The following is a 16,485-nucleotide window of genomic DNA, read 5'->3' as shown; positions in this document are numbered from 1 at the left end:
GTGTCCATACACAATTCTAGAATCTATTAGATCCTTGCTGTGCTAATGAGGCCTCTCGCTGGGAATCCCAATTCCCTTTGTAAAGGCCATTAACAACCCACGAGGCAGGTGGGCCAGTGTGCAAGTTCTTATGGTAACAGCGCCTTCCAGACAGGGAGACCGGCCATCACGTGCATTAGCACCACACGCTTAGAACCCTAAGCCCTCGAGAAAGAGGGGGCCGGGAGCGGCCCCAAGCCCCCAACCTCCACCCCCTCCTGCCACAGGAGTCAATCGTAATCAGTGAAGACTGGAGGTTTCTCAAAAGCACCCAACTATCCCCAGAAGTTTGGGATAAGAAATCTTTCCTGAAAAAAAGGTAGCTGAGTTCACCTACGCCCCCTATGATTTCTGGGGTCCCTTACAACTTCCTGCCTACTTGTTTGCTTGTTTTTAATTGCCCTGTGGGAATTTCTTAGTAAGAACACATGGAAAGTTTTGACTTTGAGAGTTCAGCTTCCATTAATGATGCAAGTGCATTTTTAAAATGCTTTTGCTATTAAAGTGCAAAAAAAAAAAGTTTTCAGTTTCCTATCTATATATCAGTTCAAACCAGCACAGAAAATTTGCTGAATATTACCGAAAACACCCACGGCTGTGGCTGAAAGAAGGGATGGAAAATTTCAGCCCCAGAGGAATTTTGGGGGGGAGGGTGGAAGAGGCCACACAGGAAGAAGAGGCTGAGAGCTTGTCCTCAGCACTGCCAGGAGCTCGTTCTGACTTCACCCACAGGCACCCGAGACACGCAATGTCCGTCTACTCTAAGTGGGTCGCCAGGGAGCAGTGACCAACATCCCAGCCCCCAGACCCATCTCTGCCCCCTGAAGTCTCTGCACCTCCACTCTCTCCACTGCCCTCACCCCAAGCTGCCTGAAAGATTTTGCAGGCTTTCGTGGTTTGGCGTCACGAACTTCTTCAAGAATCCAGTGAAAGCTTTGCCACAGGACTCCACAGACGTCTCCATGGAATTTTACAAGGCTGTGGGCTCCTCCCCAAAAGCACATCCAAGACCCTGGTGCTTCCAGGAGCGCAGCTAAGCGGCCCTCACGGTCCCCTGACGTTAAGCCAAATTCCAGAATCCCAGCTCTAAAGACAACCTACGCTTTCATGAATGTCCCTAAGTCACCTAATGCTCTGCCTTCTTCATATTTGTGGGCAAAAATGTGTGTCTGCACACAGCCCGCCCTCCACACACATACGCATGCTCACACCCACGCACACACACACAACTTGGCGGGGCTAAAATGGCAGAGCTGAGTTGGGACCGAGTACATTCACTTACAGCTTATTCACTCCCGACCCTACGAAGCTGTGAGCAGGAGTTAAGGTGGCTTTGGCAGCTGCAGTCACATAATGGAGCCAGGGTGGGTCATGCTTTTTCCATTCAATAAGCTGCACCATAGAATTAAGCCAAGCCTGCTTCTCCTGCCCACATAAGTGATTCGCTATTGAACACTTTTTCCTGCACAAAGCCTGCCAACGGGCTCTTTGTAAATATTTTTGTTTGAGTGTTTATTAAATGTTTGGTGTTGGTGGGGAGGGAGAAAAAGGAGCATAACTTCTGCCTCTAGGCCCCTGACCTACAACTCAAATGCTGACAAAATAGCGAATTGAGAACTAAGCCAGAACTTGCAAGCTAGCCTTTTAAATGCATGTACAGGGCCAGGAATGCTCCAGTTCTTTAGAGTATCATTGATGAATTCCTTGGCATTAGCAAAGGGCTGGCACTTTGGTAACAGAACAACTGCCTCTGAACGATCCTGTACGATCATTTATTCTGTAGGAGGTAATAACTCTCCCTTCTGAAAGATGCTTGATCAAACCTCAAGAGGGAAGCCATTCAGTCCAACTCTTACATGGCGTGATGGGGCAGTCAAGCCTGATTAGGTAAGATCCTGTTGGCTGCAAATGTTGAAAAGAATCAGTTATGTGCTCAATGGAGATCCTATGGGATCCAGCTAATTGGGATCCAGCTAACTGGGATCCAGCTTCAGGCATGGCTGGATCCAGGGAATCTTCTTGGCCTCTCTCTTGACTTTCTTTATGGTTTTCTCATTCATAGGTCAAGTGCTCTATATGTGGCAGCAAAGAGGGACATTGGAATGTCTGGGTATACAGAGTTCTTAGAGTTAGACATCCTGGAAGAAAAAGTTCCCATTCCTACTACACCCCACACTCCAACCACTCCTCAGCCCTCCTGAAAGACTCTGAGATATAATCATTTCAGACCGGAGCCCTTCCGGTCTGCGGCATGATTTGTCACACTTGGACCACACGATCATTTCCACAGCCACAAGAGCCACCTGGGATGGGCAGAGGCCATTTCCCAGTGAAAAATCCAACAGGCCAGGCAGACAAAAGAGAAAGCCCATAGCAAAGACACATATAGGAGGCACTTGAACACTAAAGAATCCTCTAGAACTCACTTCCCACAAGAGAAAGACCCTTCTCCGCTAATCCCAGGGTCAGCAATAGCAGATCACAAACCTCTACAGAAACCACCACATCTATGCTCACAGCATGCTTCTTGTAGGTGAAAGAGAAAAGGAAATAAAGCCAAGAGTACAATCCCTTAGAAAGGAGAAGAGTCTCAAAGTGCACTAAGGAGAAATAGATGTGTGTGGTTTGGGAAAATCTCTCCCAGGCTTTTTTCTGTTTATTTAGGAATACCTAGGTTGCAGGTGAAAAGAAAAAGAAACTGGATATGCCTTCATGAGCCAGGTGCAGGGAAAGGTGGAGGCAGAGAAGCAACGAGCCGTGTGTCTGCGGTGCTGGTGGGAAGGACCCCTCAGGCATCCTCACCCTTCCTGAAACCCCAGGGCGGGGATTTCCACGAGTTGGCCATTCAGATTTCCATCTGACTTCAGAACTGAGGCTACCAGAGGGGGAGCCAAGGGCGGGAGGGGGTCCAATGGACTGTGGTGGGGGTTTACGGGAGCTTTGGCGGTGGGCATAGTGTATTAACACATCTGAAAAGGTGTACACCTGAACCTCTAAATCATACAGTGCTGTAAACCAATGTTACTTCAATAAACATATTTTTTCTTATTTTCTTAAAAATCAGACGATCTGGCAAGACCACTTTTGGTTCCCACAGGGCCACAGTGGCCGAGGATGGGCCGAGGATGCTGTCACCGGTCTCCACGTGCCCTGCTCACCGTCTATGCTGGACAGGACAGCACCTGGGGCGGCAGGCATGGGAAAAGGCTGCAAAACAAGGCGCCAACACCCGTGGTCAGCCCAAGGCCTCGCTCCACAATAGCCTCAAACCCAGGCTTGCACTTTCTAGAAAAAGTTGCAGTGAGGCAACAAGGCTGGTTTCCAGTTCACATTGGATCCATCTGAACTAACCTGAGCTTTTCAAGTTTTCAGCAAATGTGAATGCAGCTAGAGCCACAAAGATGTTCAACCCATAAAGGGCCAACGAGCAAATGTTGGCATTTCTAGATGCACGAAATATGCAGTTACCTTAAAAGAGGTTTACGATTCACTTAGGTCAAACGATAAAAAGCAAGTTGACTTATAGCATGGCCTTAAGTAATAAAGAAAAAAGGCTGAAATGAAATATACCTTATCACTGACAGTCATTTTCAATGGGTACCTGGATTGTGTATAACTTTCAAATTATTTTTGCTTTTTTTTACTAATAGCTGTTCCCTACTAAAACATGAATACATTCTTTTTTAAAAAAGGTGGGTCCTCCCTGATGGCCTAGGGGTTAAGTCTCAGCAATATCACCAATATGGGCAGAGTTCAATCCCCGGCCAGGGAGCTGACCCACATGGCACAGCAGACCTCTCCTATCTCCCCACTGCTCCCCTAAGCAGTGTATTTCAGGCAGTCTGACTGTTCTGCTCCCCACTCTGTCCCTGGTGAATCCTCTCATCCCCCGCACCTCTGGCCTACACCCCAATTCAAAAATAAATAAAATATTTAAAAAATAAAGGTGAACCGACACTAAAAAGCAAATTCAAAAGCAATGTGTTAGAAGCCAGAAAGCCAACCAAGTGACAGCCCTGGGCAGGGGACCCACAGCGACTGCCCCCCAACCTAATACAAAGCCAGCCTGGGGTGCTGACACCTGGGGCTGTGCTGGAATTCTTCGTCCTTACCTGAGCCACAGGAAGGGGTCGACAGGAAAAGGATGGAAGAGGTTGCTATTCTTAGGATTATAACCCTGTCTGAAAATCAAGATGCACCTGCTCTTGTCGAAAGACCTACCCATGGGTTTCAATATTCAATCACTTATCTCTGCCTCAATTTCCAGATGTGGAAATGGAAATGACATGACCAAGAAGATGATCAGACAGCACTGATTGCTCTCCCCCAGGAACACGATCCCTGCTGCCCCATCAGTGCCTTACAAGGAACACCCAGCCTCTCGCAGACCAGGAAGCCGGCCAGTGGGAACGTGTCCACAATCCTGGTGGCGGCTCCTTGCAGGAGCCAGGATTTCAATGTCAAGACCGTCAGACTCCAGAGCCCAAGCTCAGCCAAGGTCACCCAGGTCTCAGGGGCACAGGGGTGAATCCACGAAGTACAGGCATGAGTGATGAGGGGCTGGAAATGAATGAGAAATGCCAACACCCACAAGACAGATCCTCAGCTGAGCCACAGGACCCTCCCGCAGGAGCTGGGCTGCAAGGCAGCACGTGACCAGCAGCTGGGGAGCGGGTGGAATGTGGCCAAAACAAATTGACCACTTTTACAGAGTCATTTATTTTATTAAAAAAAATTAATGAGGGGAACTTCAGTATCAGTGAAGTCACGAGAACCTAACAAGCTCTGCTTGCTCCCACGAGGGTGGCGTTTTAATTATTTCCTCCTATGAACTGTAGTCGGTGTGTTTGATCCATGCCTGACCCACACTCTTTGGAGAGTTAAAATGCATTTTACCCAATGTCAAGTTGAAATAAAAGCCCATCAGAAGCGAAATAACTCTGGGTTCCCAGGACTCTGAAGAGATTTTGGTTCCCTTTGGCCGCCGGCTGGTATTAGAGTGACCTTTGTGCTAAACAAACACTTGGCAGATGAAATCCCCGAATAATTCTCTTTGCACCATTAACCAGACATTGGGGGCTCTGGTGCATCTCTGTGTAAGTGACACACAGAGACAGCCAGACGCGCCTGTGTCTAACCTACGTGCTTCCCGACTTGGGGTAACAGCCTACATGTCGGGGCACCCTGCAAGGCCCCCCCCCAAGTCTTCCAGGAATGCAGAGGCCTCCGGAAAGCCCTGCTGGAGTCTGGTCTCTGGCTCACTCCCACTCTCCTGCAGCCGCTCCTCTGTCTCAGCATTTCCCAGCGTGTGGGTGTGCGCTGGGGGAGTGTGATACAACTGAACAGAACTATACACATGCCCCACAGTCACCAGTAAGTGCATACAAACTGGTGAGAACAAAACAATCCATGTTGTACCTGCGCGCACTTCCTGTCTGTGACACTGTATTATAATCACACACCACGTTACCACTGGGGGTACCTGGGGGAAACGTAAGAGGGACTTTCTTGCATTTTGCAACAACTTGTGATTCTATAATTATTTCAATAAAATCAACACCCTCAAATAATTCTTGAGGTACCTTAAAAAGCTGACCATGAAGCTCCTGACAGAGAAGACAAGTCGGGGGCTGGGCTTGGTTCACTACGGGCCCACTTGGTACCTGTTGTGGGTTAAAGTGTGTCCTTCCCACATTCAATGCCGAAGCCCTCAACCCAATATTTTAGCAGGTGATTGCACTGGAAATAGGACCTTAAGGAGGGAATTAAGGTTAAACCAGGCCGTGTGGATGGGCCCTAATCCAATCGGATGGGTGTTCTTTCAAGCAGAGGGTCCTGGGATGCACAGAGACACCAGGAAGCATGGACACAGCAAAGGCCCAGTGAGGGCGCAGGGAGAGGATGCCATCTGCAAGCCAAGGAGAGAGGCCTCACAGGAAACCAACCCTACTCACACTTTGACCGTGGACTTCCAGCCTCCAGAACTGGGAGCAAACACATTGCCATTTAAGCCTCAGGTATGTGGTGTAGTTATAACAGCCCAAGCAGGTAACCCAGGACCCCAAGCAGGTAACCCAGCACCTGTCTCCTGCATGCCCCATTCACCTGTTTTTGGCCCCTGGACACAGCAGCTGCCTCAGCCCTGGAAGTCCCAGCTCTCACCCGTGTCCCTCTACTCAAAGCACTCTGACTGTGGGCACAACCTCTTTCCAGAAACCTGACCTCAGCCTCCTCACTCCCAACTCTGCTCTGGCTTTGACATCTACTCTGCGTCCCAAACCCTCCTCTCCTGGAGATTTGAGGTGTCTGTGCCTCTCATTTGTTTCCTGAGGGTTCGGGCTGTCTTGAGGAATGCCCTGACTTGCACCTGATCCCCTACCAGCCCTCTACCCCACCCCTCCTGACAGGTCCCAGATGCACCCACAACGAACATCATTCTCGCACCTAGAGCCCGGCCCCATTCAGCTAAGTTACCGTACACAAGCTACTACCTCCCCCACTCACAGCTCACTCATCTGCGGCAGTCATGAGTGCAAAACCACGAAAGACCCACATCCGGCAACAGGGGGCGTTAAATGTGACTGTGTGCATCCGCCAGGAAAGTTCGCGCACATGCTACCAACTTCACAGAACATTCCGTGACACGGGCGAGCTCATGAAATACTGAGAGGGAATCCTGGAACACAGATAGCGCTCTGCAGCGCAGCACACCCGCGCGGGGTCGGTTCCCCATTCCTTCCCTACACGCCCAAAGCTGTTCACAGCGGAGATGTGATTAATTCTGTCTAAACAAGAGTGAAGTTATTTAAAAAATCTTTTTACCATTTTCATTCACTTTTCTCCTCCTGAAATAATAAAACCAAAAAGGTAACAGCTGACCCACGCACCACGCCGTGCAAGCCCCCAGGGAGTCCGTGACATCAGCCTGCTCACCCCCAGGACACCACAAGCTGCCAGGTCTCAGACCTGGGGGCCGGGCCAGCTAAGAAAACAGGGTTAAAGAAGAGTCACAACATGGGAGCCGGTTTCCCAAGGGGCACTTCTCACAGCCCTGTCCCGTCCCCATGCTGGTGTCCACCTCCCTCCGCCCGCCGGGTCAGCCCCTGCAGGAGAGAGCCACGCGCCAGCCTGGTGACCACGCGCCGCGAGGCTTGGCTCCACACGGGGCGCAGGGGAAGGCCTGCCAGCAGAGTCCCCATTCATCGGCTTTGTCCTCTGGTAATGAGCTCCCTTGGCTCCCTCCCCATGCTGGGAAGGAGCAGCCACAGGAAGGTGCCAGCCTGAGACGCCCCTTGTGACTGGCCCGTCGAGGAATCCAGGAGTCTGGCAACGGCTCGGTCACAGGAGGCCAAAGCACGTGGCCATCCCAGAGGAAAGATCACACCAGAGGGAGGCGCCACGGTCCACCTCCCCCACCCCCAGTGAGCAGAAGCTGCCACTGCCAGACCTGCAGACGGCACCATCCCATCAGGGCACCCACTACACGGGCAACACAGGGCAAGCCAGCCCACGGCCTGAGGCTGGAGCATGGTATGGGGGCCTGTGCCAAGCTGTGACACCCCAGAGGGGCCAGCTGTGGACAAGTCTGAGTTCTACATGGTCCTTACGATCCTTTCACTCCCAGCCCACAATCAGGCTGGAGCTGCGCGGCAGAGCTGGCGTGGGGCACTCTTATCCACGATCCCAGAGGTGGAAGTGGGTGCATGTGCAATTCCACGCCCTCTGCCCAGCCCCAACCCTGTGCCCTTTTCACCCACCTCCTCTCTGCAGGGGGTTAAGAGGCCAGAATTCTGTACATCCATTTCCTTCCCTATGCTCTGATTTATCTACTTGCTATCAGGACAACACGCCTCTCCCAGGACCTGCGGGCGACACCCAGGTTGGAGACCAACTGTGCAGCTGGACCGCAGGAGCCGCTTCTGGTCACCTGCTGTGGTCAGCGTGCTGTCTGCCGCAGAAGCGCCAGCACTTGACCTTTAAACGTTACAGCATGAAAATTATTTCCCTGGTGCCCTGTCCTACTATCCTTACCTCCAGACACAATTATGGATGCCCCAGCCCAACGGGGGACAGGGATGGTCATCTAGGACCTGAGCGATGAGTCCTTTGTGTGAGTGATCAGGCTCACAGGCGCACACAGGTGCTCACAGGCACCTGCACAGGGAGACACAGACTCTGCTCCCAGCCCCGAGCCTGTTTTCAGAGCACTGAAACACGTCTCCCCGTCTTTGCTCAACAAAGCCATCAACTCCCTGGCTGGGCCCCCTGATGTACAGAGGAAAGTCAGGTTTCAGGTAAGTGACTGTTCCAGACCCTCCAGTCTCAGCAAGCCTGGGCAGCCTCCAGCAGAAGCACGGATGATCTGAAGCTGCATGTCAAACTCCACTCACGCGCTATGTTCACCTAAACCTCCATATTATGGTTAACTTTATAGCTCAAGGCACATTGTTTTCTGGAGGCACAGAACTATGCAGGTAGGGGCAATTTTTTTCAAAGCTTAGCACTCAGAGACTAGTCTGTCCTGACAACCCAACAGCTTGTGGGAGGCAAAATGACACTTTGTAAAAATGGATGGGAGCTCGCAGGTGGGCCCTGCAGGTACAGGTGAGCAGCTGTGCGCACAGCAGAGGCATGGACCTCTCCTCACGCCTTGTTTCCTGACCCTGCACCTGCAAGTGGCTTCCCCAATTCCGATAGAAAATGCCAGCAACTTTACAGCATAAAGTAATTTTTAAAAACTTGCACGCACCTAGTTCCAGTGCATACCTCCAATATAGGGAAAAAACAAACAAACAAAGCTACCCAAAATCACCAACTCTGCTTGAAACCATATGCCAGGAAAGCAATCCTCCTGAACTTCAGTAGAAAATGGTAGGAAATGAACGGTCTGGATGATGAAAATTTGGGTTTTCAGTGCACCTGGCATACCTCGGTGGCTAATGTCAGACATGCACGTCCACACAGACAAAAACGTCAGATAAACAAATACAACAGGCTCCCTGCCCTGTTATCCCATTCAAGCTGCTGTCACTCTAGCACAGACCAGCCTCTGCTGCAAGTGGAAGCATTGGGGAGCTCTGAGAATTTGTGTGTCCAGGACGCACCCCAGACCAAAGATTTCCAGGGTGCAAGTGGAATGGTCACAGCTCACAACCCCCCACCCCTCTCCTGCAATGTGCAGTGACTGCAGAGCACCAGCGCTCTGGTGAAATGAAACCCGTCTCCCTGAAATCGGAGACCCCCCACCCCCCGGGAGCTCTGGCACTTGCCTCAGAGTTCTGCTAACAGGCAGGGCAAGCACCAGCTGGTGATGGGCATTTTACCACCCGCACCAGTGGCCCCACCAGGGATCAGGCTGCAGCAGAGGCCAGCAGTGATGGTGGACAGCACGGGCCCAGGCTCAGGGCTGCAGGGAGGGGCACGGGCCCCAAGGGGCCAGCTCCAGCACTGTGGCTCCTCCAGCCGCAGGCAGTAAAGAAGTCCATGGATTTGGGGCCTGGATCATAGTATGGCCCAATCAGCTATGAGCTATGAGCCGGTTGGTGCTAAATGATCCAATCAGCCATAGGATTGAAAATGGTCCAACCAGACTTGAAGATGGGGTGGGGAGGGGCACCCTGAAAGAGGATATAAGGCAGGGTAGCCCCCAGCTTAGGGCACTCTCGGTTCCTGGCCTCAGGAGAGAGACGCTTGGGCTCTCAAACTCCCTCACTGACTCGGTTCCTGGCCTCCAAAGAAGAAAGAAGCAGCACCCAGTAGCCGACCTCCGAAGGAAGAAAAGAAACTGAAAAGCTTTGCAGAGGCCAGGCAGGATGCACCTGCCTCTGGCCGCCTCTAACACCTCCTCTGGGAGCACCAAAAGCCCTGGGTCTGGTGCCTCGAGTAGCCGTTTGTGGTTGGCGAGGGCTAACAGCAAAGAGCTGTAACACTAGTGACCGGCACTCTGCAGCCAGATCACCTCTGAGAGATGATGTTATTGTCTGGCACTGCCTCCCAGTGCTGCTCCCTCTGCTGCTATCTGGCCCAGCGTCCAGTGCTGTCCATCCTGACCTTCAGACTGTGGCCTGGGCCGCTGCCTTGTCAGCTCAGCGGCCCTGTCTCTGAGCACCCGTGAGGTGGCTTCCAGCTGCCACTAGCTCCCTCGTTGACAGGACAATGCCATCTTGGATGGGCAGCTAACTTTTACTTAGGATTTCTGAACACAGTGGACACTAACTGGGGTGAAGCAGCCGGCCACCTGTAACCTTAGAAAATGTTTCCCACGTTTGTTAAATAAGCCCCATGGTGTCTGTCCCCTGAGCCTGAGTGGCTGCACAGGTGAAGAACCCCGTGACCTGTCCACTACTGGGCATGGTTCTTTGAGGCCAGAGCACCCCATAGCCTGTTTTATCTCTTCTTTTGTCCATGTGCCCCAGTTTCCCACATGGCCGGGCACCCTCCCAAACCAGGCAACCTCGCAAACTGCAAACTGCAAACAGCACCCAGCCCCGCTCCTACCTATGTAGAGTGAGGAGTCCTTCCTCCGCACGTGGTCGTCGATGTAGGAGACGCCCAGAGGCTGCACGGGGGTAGCACCGATGCCCAGGAGCACCTGGGCCCCAATGAGCAGCAAGTACATCATGTTGGTGGCCGTCCGGCTGCGGCAGATGAGGTCGGGGTCGGGCCCCTGGTCGCTGCCCGAGCCGTTGGCCGCACAGACGTCCCGGCCCTCGGCGCCCCAGCGGATCTCCCCAGCCTCGTACTTGTACTGGTGCGTCAGGAACTCGGGCAGCGCCGACAGCAGTGCGCCCAGTGCCATCACGATGCCACCGCAGCCGATGAGGCGCGGCCGGTGCCCGCGCGCCCCAAAGTAGCTCACGAAGAGAATAAGCGCCAGGTTCCCGATCTCGAAGCTGCTGGCGATCACGCCCACGTCGGCGCTCTGCAGGTTGAACCTGCGTTCCAGCGTGGTCAGCACGCTCACCTGCGGGAGCAAAAGCACAGCTCAGCGCCAGTAGGGATGTCCACCGCCCGAAACCCACCCCCGGCCACGCCGGGCCCCTCACGCTCTGCGCCCATCCACCTGCAGGATTTCACCAGCCCAGACAGGTACCAGGCAAAGACTCCCCTAGATGGCCACTTAGTAGGACCCTAACTCAACAGCTAAAGCAATAGCTGTGCCCACGGGCAGAGAAGTTTTTTCCTGGCACCAGTCTCCACCCCAAAAAAGCCTGCCTGCCTATTCAGGGAGCACCATCCCCCTCAGCCCAGGCCATCCCCATTCAGGTCTCAGGACTTCTGGGAAAGTCTGCAGCGGACGGTTTTCACATGCCCCCAACTATATCCTGTTTGTAATGTCCATGCTGGGAGGACACGGGAGCCAGGGTGTGTTTTTTTGGCAGGAGGTTAGCAAAGCATGCCTAAAAAAACAAGTAAAACGAAACAAAAACCTCCGTGGCAAAACGGGCAAAGCTAGATTAGCTCATTAGGAGAACTGTCAATTCTTAGCTTCCTTCTGGAATTTTCCAAACAATGTAGGTTTCCCTGGAGGCCAGCATGTAAATACAGTGCATGTGTCCCAAACTGTTGTGCACCCGCCAAGTTGCTTGAATGGAGTATTTTTATGATTTCCCACCTTTGTACTCTTGCCTGCCCTACATGTGTTTGACAAATATTTACTGAACATCAGCTGTTGGCCTGGCCACGCCCTAGACACAGGATAGAAAAAAGAGACCAAAAACACAAAGCGACTGAGGGTGTATTGATGGGGCGACATTCCCCTGCAGGGTCCAGGGGAGGCATCACATCGGGGCTGCGTCAGGTGGAGAGAATGCACCAGGGCTCCTTCTCCCACCGTGTGCAGGTTCCATGCTGGTGTTGCCAGGAAGACCAGGCGGGGTGGACGCTACACAGCCCAGCCAGCCAGGAAGGACGCCGAAGAGGAGTGAGCAACAGGGCTGGAGTCAGGAGGCTGATGTAACAATGAAACCGCAAGTTGCACGACGGCCTGGGGCAGACTTAGAGAGCCTGGAGGCCACCCTGGAGGCCACCCTGAAGAAATGAAGGGATTCCTTGCAGGGTGATGGGGGACGTGAGGGGAGGGAGGCAGGAAGGCCCGGCCCAAATCCCAGCTATCAGTATTCCCTTCATTAGCTCTTCAACTTTGGGCAAGTTATTTAACCTCTCCAAGACTTGACTTCTGTGCAACAGGAATACTATCTACCTTGCGGGATGGACGTGAAGATCAGACAGATGGACGAGGAGAGGCAGCACGGGGGCAGGGCCAGGCTCAGAGGCTAGAAAGCCTGGGTCCACCCTAACTCCTGGCGACCGGGGGAAGTTCCCTGCGCCTTCACCTTCCCAGCTGTAAAGTGGGGGCGCGTGCTCCTACTGAAGGGGGGTCACCATCAGCACTGGGGCCCTCTGTGACACCAGTATTTTCAGTTGTCCAGAAGAGAAGTTTCGCACATCCTGGCCAGGTTAAAATGGCTTCCAAATGCTCCCAAAGAAGTCAGAAAGGTCTGGGCAAATACAGACAAGGCTTTTATTTATTCACTTCTTTCCCTCGTAACACACACAATCAGGATGGAATAAATGCCCCAACAGAGGCCCTTAACAGGGAATGCAGTGTGGGGGTGCAGACAAAGGCAGTCTGCCTAGGAAGTGAGGGCTTGATGGGGGACTTTGCCTGGCCCTTGAGCTGATTCTTGGGAGAAGAGGCCAGATGCCAGTGTGGAGCCAGGCCCCCTGGGTGCCCTGGGGTCACCTCTGGCAGCGCAGCGACCTCCACAAGGAGCAAAGGCCAATAGGAGCGAGAAGAGGGGGTGGGCGGGGAAGGACTGGAGTAGACTGGGTGCCTTGCTTCTGCCATGGGTTTAATGACAACCAGATCAGCAGCACATTTGAAGCCTGACAACCGACTCATTTCAGCAGGTGTGCCCTGTCGTAAAACAGCACGCAGGTGTGGACACTCACAATGACAGGTAAGGGGTCGGGGAAGAGACAGCTGCAACCCAAACAGAAAAATCCTCAGCTTTCCAGAGAGAGCGCAGCTCCTCCTCCTGCTAGTCCTGCCCCAAAGCAGAGCGACCTGCCCAGCGGGGGCCACCCAGCAGCTGGGTCTTGACCTCTCCGGGGCTTCAGGGACCCCCATCCCCGTCTGGATCAACAGTTAAGCCACACGAACGTGAAACGCTGTTTGGTGCATCGATCTGAACAGAGGCTAATGTCTTCACTCACTTAAAACACAATTTTGAGAAGATGGACTAATTAAGTATGCATGAGGCCATAAAACCCACTTGTGGCTTTTACGTGGCAGGAGCCATCCAGCGACCAGGAAGATGCAGGCTCCAGGGAATAACTGCCTTTACTTAATGGGGAACAGGGCTGACGGAAAACGTCTTAAATTAGACATGAAGGAGCCGCCACGCCAGGAGGAAGAGGCAGAGGAAGTGCCCTCACCCTGGGCCAAGTGGATATGAAGTTATTAATAAAAGAATGCAATATTTATCAGGGTTTTACTACAATACCAAAAAAAGAAAGAAAGAAATAGAGCTCGCATTTCAGAGTCTCCTGGAGCACTTGTTAAAAACAGATTCTCCAGCCCCAAGATGAGGCCTGAGAGCCCAAGGCAAAGCAATCTCCCAGGTGTCCGATGCCCACTGGGCTGGACACACAGCATCCACCCAAGCACATCCTCACCATCAGTCTTGAGCTGTGCCCCTCACTTTGCAGGGGCAGCACTGCCACCCCAGGGGTATCAGGCCGCCAGGCAAGCCCCAAATTTCCGACTCTGCAGCACTGGGTGGGTGTGGGGACTGGCATGTCTAACCACTGCTGCTAAGGCTGATCAGGGTGCCCGCTCTAAGAACCCCAGCTCCACAGCCTGCCTCCCCACAAACCTACCCCATGCAAGATTAAAAAGCTCATTTCTTAATTTAGCACGCCCTCATTTCCAGTTCATGCAGACAGACGACACTCCCCTCCCAGGGAAAGCTGCATTTTAGGGGGACTCGCCTGTCGGGTGCCTGAAGCATGCTCAGGCCAACTGCAGCTATAGGGGCCCAGCCCCAAAAGCAGGTCTCCAGTCCCTGCTGTCATAAATGCCATCAGACATCAGACAAGAGACATCCAGAGATCACAGCAGCTACCAGCGACCCCCTCACCGCAAGGTCATCCGCACTCACTGAGAAGCCAGGTTCTCACAGCAGCGGCTGAAGCCCGGGTTGTTCTCAGGCCTGGCTGGAACATGGGGTCTGAGCCTGAACTGCAACCACAAGGGGAGCTTTCGCCTGCCCCCTCCAACTATGTCTCTGACCTACAAACAGCCCTGGACCAACATCGTCACTTTGTTCAACCTCGTCTTGTGACGACCTTGAGGAGAAGAACAACCCCAGCCCGCGCTGTCTGACAAAGTCGCATCGTTTAAGGGTCCATTTTGTTACATGTCATTTCACTTCAAGTCAGTTTCCAAGAACCTACGGATATGCAGTGAGGGCCTGCTGGGACCTGGGACAGCAGGGCTGCGCCGGGCATTTGAGCCCTGGAGGCAACGCTCGCAGGCAGGAAGGCAGCAGGGAGGTGTGTGCACAAGGATGCATGCGTGCACCTGACGGGGGGCAGCAGGGCCCACCAGGCCAACGCTGTAGCGGGGAGAGCTCAGGACCAATCTGCATTCCGTGCCGGGGCCAAGTCAGTGTTCCCATGAAGGAGCACAGCCATACGTCTCATGGGAGCACGGGGACGATGCATGGGCCGGGCAGCAGGGACCCTCGGCGGGCGCGCATGCTCCGTGTCTCCCAGGGCCATACGCTGCACTGCATCGGGGCAGGGGTGAGACCCATAACCTGCCCTGTAGGGGTTTACAATCTGGGCAGAGCTGAAAGAAATAAATAAGCAGTGCAGCACAGGAAGGGGTAACATACAGTGTGGCAGGAGGCTCAGGGTGTGCAGGTGACTGTATGTGGCTGAAGCACAATGGGGATGCAGCAGGGTTGGGCTAGATTTTAAAAGATTGGGGGGTGTGAAACCTCAACTTTCTAAGCGCAAAGATCAATGGTGGCAAAGGGAAATTCAGACCCCTCCTGGGGAAAGCTGTTTTTTGACATCGGACAGTGGAGAGGAGAGTTCTGAGGTGAAAGAGCCTTGAAGTCCAGGCTGATGCCCTGCCCTTGAGGGGGAGGTGGGTGGGAGCTAAGGCAGGTTCTTGAGCAGGAGCTGTCCTTTAGCAGTATCATCCTGGCCAGGTGGATAGCACAGGCGCCGGGATGGCCAGGGCAGCTCTGCCAATAGGACTGATAAGAAACTGGCCTGAGGCAAAAGGATCACCAGCCTGCCTCAGAGGTTGTCCAGGCAAGGGAGACACTGACTCCATGTGGCTTTATTTCGGGCAGAACAGTTTAGACCACATTATGCCCACTTAATAAATGGGCGTAACTGTACAACCATTTTTCTTAAAAGGCAGAGTAAGAATTCTGTGGAGAAACTCTGATTTAGATACTGGCCTCCAGCCCACGCCACAGGCATGGGTGTGTGTGAGGAGGCGGGAGAGGCAGATGGGGAACGCCGGAGATCGGAGAGCCACATACTCAGCGCCTGGCCTGGGCCGCGCACTCTCCTGCGATGCCTGCTCCCTCCTGTCACACACAGATGACGATTCTGCCCTCACAGGAGGCCTCTCAGAAGAGGAGGAAACTTGCCAAGCAGTGCTCAGAGGCCCTGCCTGGCGTCACCCTCCCTGCGGCCGAGCCTCCCGGCCACCTGCTCTCTGGCTGGTGCTGGGACTTGGACAGACTCTCGTTTTGCCCTCCGCCACCCGTCTCCCTGTCCCAGCCCCGAATTCCTTCCAAAGTCCTCACAGGTCCCTCAGTTCTCATCTCTGCCACATCTGGCAGCTTTCTCTACTTATTTGCCTCTTTCCTATTTTTCCTTCTAGACTGTTCCACTAATTATCCTCCTGAAAGGACCATAAAGTACAACAGAGGCAAAATTTGTATTATTCCTTAAATTTAGTGAATTCTTATGTTCAATTAATTCTAAAGGAATAGGTAACATTGCACAAGTCCCTTCTAAAAACACTCTAAAATTAATTTATTCCTACTTAAAAATCTCTTCATAGATTTTTTTTCCTCTACAGCTCTGTGGTCAATCACGGAAGACAACGGTTCCCATCCCTGTGGGGGTCACAGTTTCCTTCCACTCAGCCAGACCTTTCTGCACCGGGAAGACTATTATTTAGAGTGCGTGATTACACCTTTCACCCAGTAACTTCGTTAACATGTTATGTGATGACACCAGGTCTCCTTTATCAGAAAAACTTGGAAGAACAAGAGGAGTTATCACTTGCTTAGCATTCAACAATAATGCAGAGGGTCTTCAGTCTAACATGCTGTAGTTTACACACACACACACACACACACACCCCAGGCAGAACTATTTTCACTGACTCAGACTCCTCTATATGACCGA

At 52.8% G+C, this 16,485-nt stretch overlaps 1 protein-coding gene across 1 annotated transcript in view; it reads right to left on the bottom strand.

The window, feature by feature from the left end:
* Positions 1-16,485, bottom strand: part of SLCO3A1 (solute carrier organic anion transporter family member 3A1) — a 183,683-nt gene that overhangs the window by 127,362 nt on the left and 39,836 nt on the right. Inside the window, 1 exon segment of the mRNA XM_037510033.2 lies at positions 10,537-11,002. Coding sequence (XP_037365930.1) covers positions 10,537-11,002 — 466 coding nt within the window.

This window comes from Talpa occidentalis, unplaced genomic scaffold (assembly GCF_014898055.3).
Source record: "Talpa occidentalis isolate TD23 unplaced genomic scaffold, MPIMG_talOcc4v2.1 talOcc4.14, whole genome shotgun sequence".
NCBI classification, from domain to species: domain Eukaryota; kingdom Metazoa; phylum Chordata; class Mammalia; order Eulipotyphla; family Talpidae; genus Talpa; species Talpa occidentalis.
This window is presented reverse-complemented; position numbering and strand designations above follow the sequence as displayed.